General features: G+C 37.7%; 1 protein-coding gene across 1 annotated transcript; it reads right to left on the bottom strand.

The window, feature by feature from the left end:
- Positions 1-681: 681 nt before the first annotated feature.
- LOC130442936 (cilia- and flagella-associated protein 45-like) lies at positions 682-2,226 on the bottom strand. The gene has a single exon (XM_056777346.1). The coding sequence runs from the start codon at positions 2,224-2,226 to the stop codon at positions 682-684; it is 1,545 nt and encodes a 514-aa protein (XP_056633324.1).
- Between the last annotated feature and the right edge of the window lie 245 nt (positions 2,227-2,471).

Below are 2,471 nucleotides of genomic sequence, written 5' to 3'. Positions count from 1 at the left end.
TCTGCTTAATCTCCCGTACTAAAACCAAATTTAATCTCGTAGTTTAACAAACTAAACACGAAATTAGTCAGCCTCGTTTTGTAGTGTTGATATTCTGCTTAATCTCCCGTACTAAAACCAAATTTAATCTCGTAGTCTAACAAACTAAACACGAAATTAGTCAGCCTCGTTTTGTAGTGTTGATATTCTGCTTAATCTCCCGTACTAAAACCAAATTTAATCTCGTAGTGTAACAAACTAAACACGAAATTAGTCAGCCTCGTTTTGTAGTGTAGATATTCTGCTTAATCTCCCGTACTAAAACCAAATTTAATCTCGTAGTTTAACAAACTAAACACGAAATTAGTCAGCCTCGTTTTGTAGTGTTGATATTCTGCTTAATCTCCCGTACTAAAACCAAATTTAATCTCGTAGTCTAACAAACTAAACACGAAATTAGTCAGCCTCGTTTTGTAGTGTTGATATTCTGCTTAATCTCCCGTACTAAAACCAAATTTAATCTCGTAGTGTAACAAACTAAACACGAAATTAGTCAGCCTCGTTTTGTAGTGTTGATATTCTGCTTAATCTCCCGTACTAAAACCAAATTTAATCTCGTAGTTTAACAAACTAAACAAGAAATTAGTGAGTTGGTACTACGAATCATATATATTGTGATAAAAATATAAAAAATTGTAAATTCTATTTTACGAATTTCATTTGCCTCTCAATTTCCTTGACGTAACTTTCAGGTAAATTGGATTGTTTCAATCGATCGATTTTCTGTTGTAAATACTCCTCGATACGCCTATTTTTCACCATGTATTCTTGTCTCTGGGCTTTCCCGTCTTCGAATTTCTCTTGTCGATACTTGATTCTCTCCTTTTCTTTCTCGTTTATTTGCTTCAAGAGGAATTTTCTGTGTTTTTCCGTATCCTCTATCCGTTTCCGTTGCTTTTTCACGTCGACATCGTGCAATTGCTTTTGCGTCGCAACCACTTTCCTGAATGCTTCTTCGTCCCTAGCTAACGCCACAGCCTGAGCTTTCCTGATGTACTCTATCTGCTCGGCTCTGGATTTCTTCAGATCCTCCACCACTCGTTGCTTCTTCATCGCTTCTTGTTTCTCTTTTTCCCGCCATTCCTTTTCTTTGGCCTCTTGCGCTCTGGCCGCGTTCAATTCGTCCATCAGAGCTTTCAAATCCTGCGATTTCCCCTGACTTTCCACCATTCGCGCTATCTCTCTTTCCTTCGTCTGTTTCATCAGAGTTTTTTCCCTTTCTAGCGCTTCTTCGCGCCGCTGTTTGGATTTTATGAATTCCATTATCCTCATGTCGGCTATTCTGTCTTCTTCTCCTCGTAACGCTTTGTAGTATTCGGCTTCTTCGTTGGCCCGGTCTAATTCTTTCTTTAATCGCGATTGCACGTTTTTCTTTTCGACGGCTTTCAGTTCTTCTTCTTTTTGCCAAGCTATCAGCGCTCTGTTGATCATTCTGCTTTCTTCTTCGATCTTTTCGGCTTCCAGTAGTTGATTCATTTCGTTTTCTTGCACTTGTTCTTGCACTTCTTTCACGTATCTTTGTCTTTTTATTTCGGCTTCCGCTCGGCGTTTCTCTTCGGATCGGATATTTTTTTGTCGCGTTTGCTCCGCCATTTTATCTAAGCGTTCGTTTTCTTCTCGCAGCTGCTTTTCTATTAATTTCTTTTCGGCTATTTGGGCGTTTCTGATAGCGCGACATTTGGCCGCTAATATTATTTTGCTGATTTGTTTCACTTTGTCGTCTTGTTCGATCATCAATTCCTCGGATCTTTGTTTCAAATATAAATTATTTTTGGCGGCTTCCGATTCGACGGCGTTCAATTTGGTGCCGGGTAAAGCCTGTTGGGTTTTCTGCGTCGCCATTAAACGTTCCTTTCTATCCAAACTTTCCTGTTGGATTTTCATTTTCTGCTGTTCGGCTTCTCGGATCTTTCGCATCTTTTCCTCCAAACTCACTGGTTTCGCTTGTTTCTTCAACCTTTCATATTCTCCTTTGGATAAAACGGCCGGGTACTCGATGGGTTCTTTATCCGGTACCACTAGCTCTCTAATTATGTCTTTATCGAACCTTACCATTGTCACTTTGGTTTCCGTAGCCCTCGAAGGTTTGTGATGGATGTATTCCAAATTCGGATCGCATTCTTTGGCGAATATATCGGCACTGATTTTGATGGGTTGTTTTCCAAGATACAATTTTTCATTTGACATCTTTTTTTAATATTATATTTCAATCTAGTTTAATATTTCGACGTCTATATTATTTACAAAGTCAAAATGACATTTCTGTCATTACAAAATGACATATGACATATGACATTAGACAACGAGGATTGATTCTGCGGTCGGTTCGTTAATTCAATCGAATTTGCAACTAGATATTAAACTTAAATATAAAAATTAGTTTCTAAATAAATAAAAAGTCAAAATATTATTAATTTTATCAAAAATCTTAT

The sequence above is a fragment of the Diorhabda sublineata genome, chromosome 4 (genome assembly GCF_026230105.1).
Source record: "Diorhabda sublineata isolate icDioSubl1.1 chromosome 4, icDioSubl1.1, whole genome shotgun sequence".
NCBI classification, from domain to species: domain Eukaryota; kingdom Metazoa; phylum Arthropoda; class Insecta; order Coleoptera; family Chrysomelidae; genus Diorhabda; species Diorhabda sublineata.
Note: the sequence above shows the minus strand (reverse complement) of the source record. Positions and strands in the feature narration are given on the sequence as shown.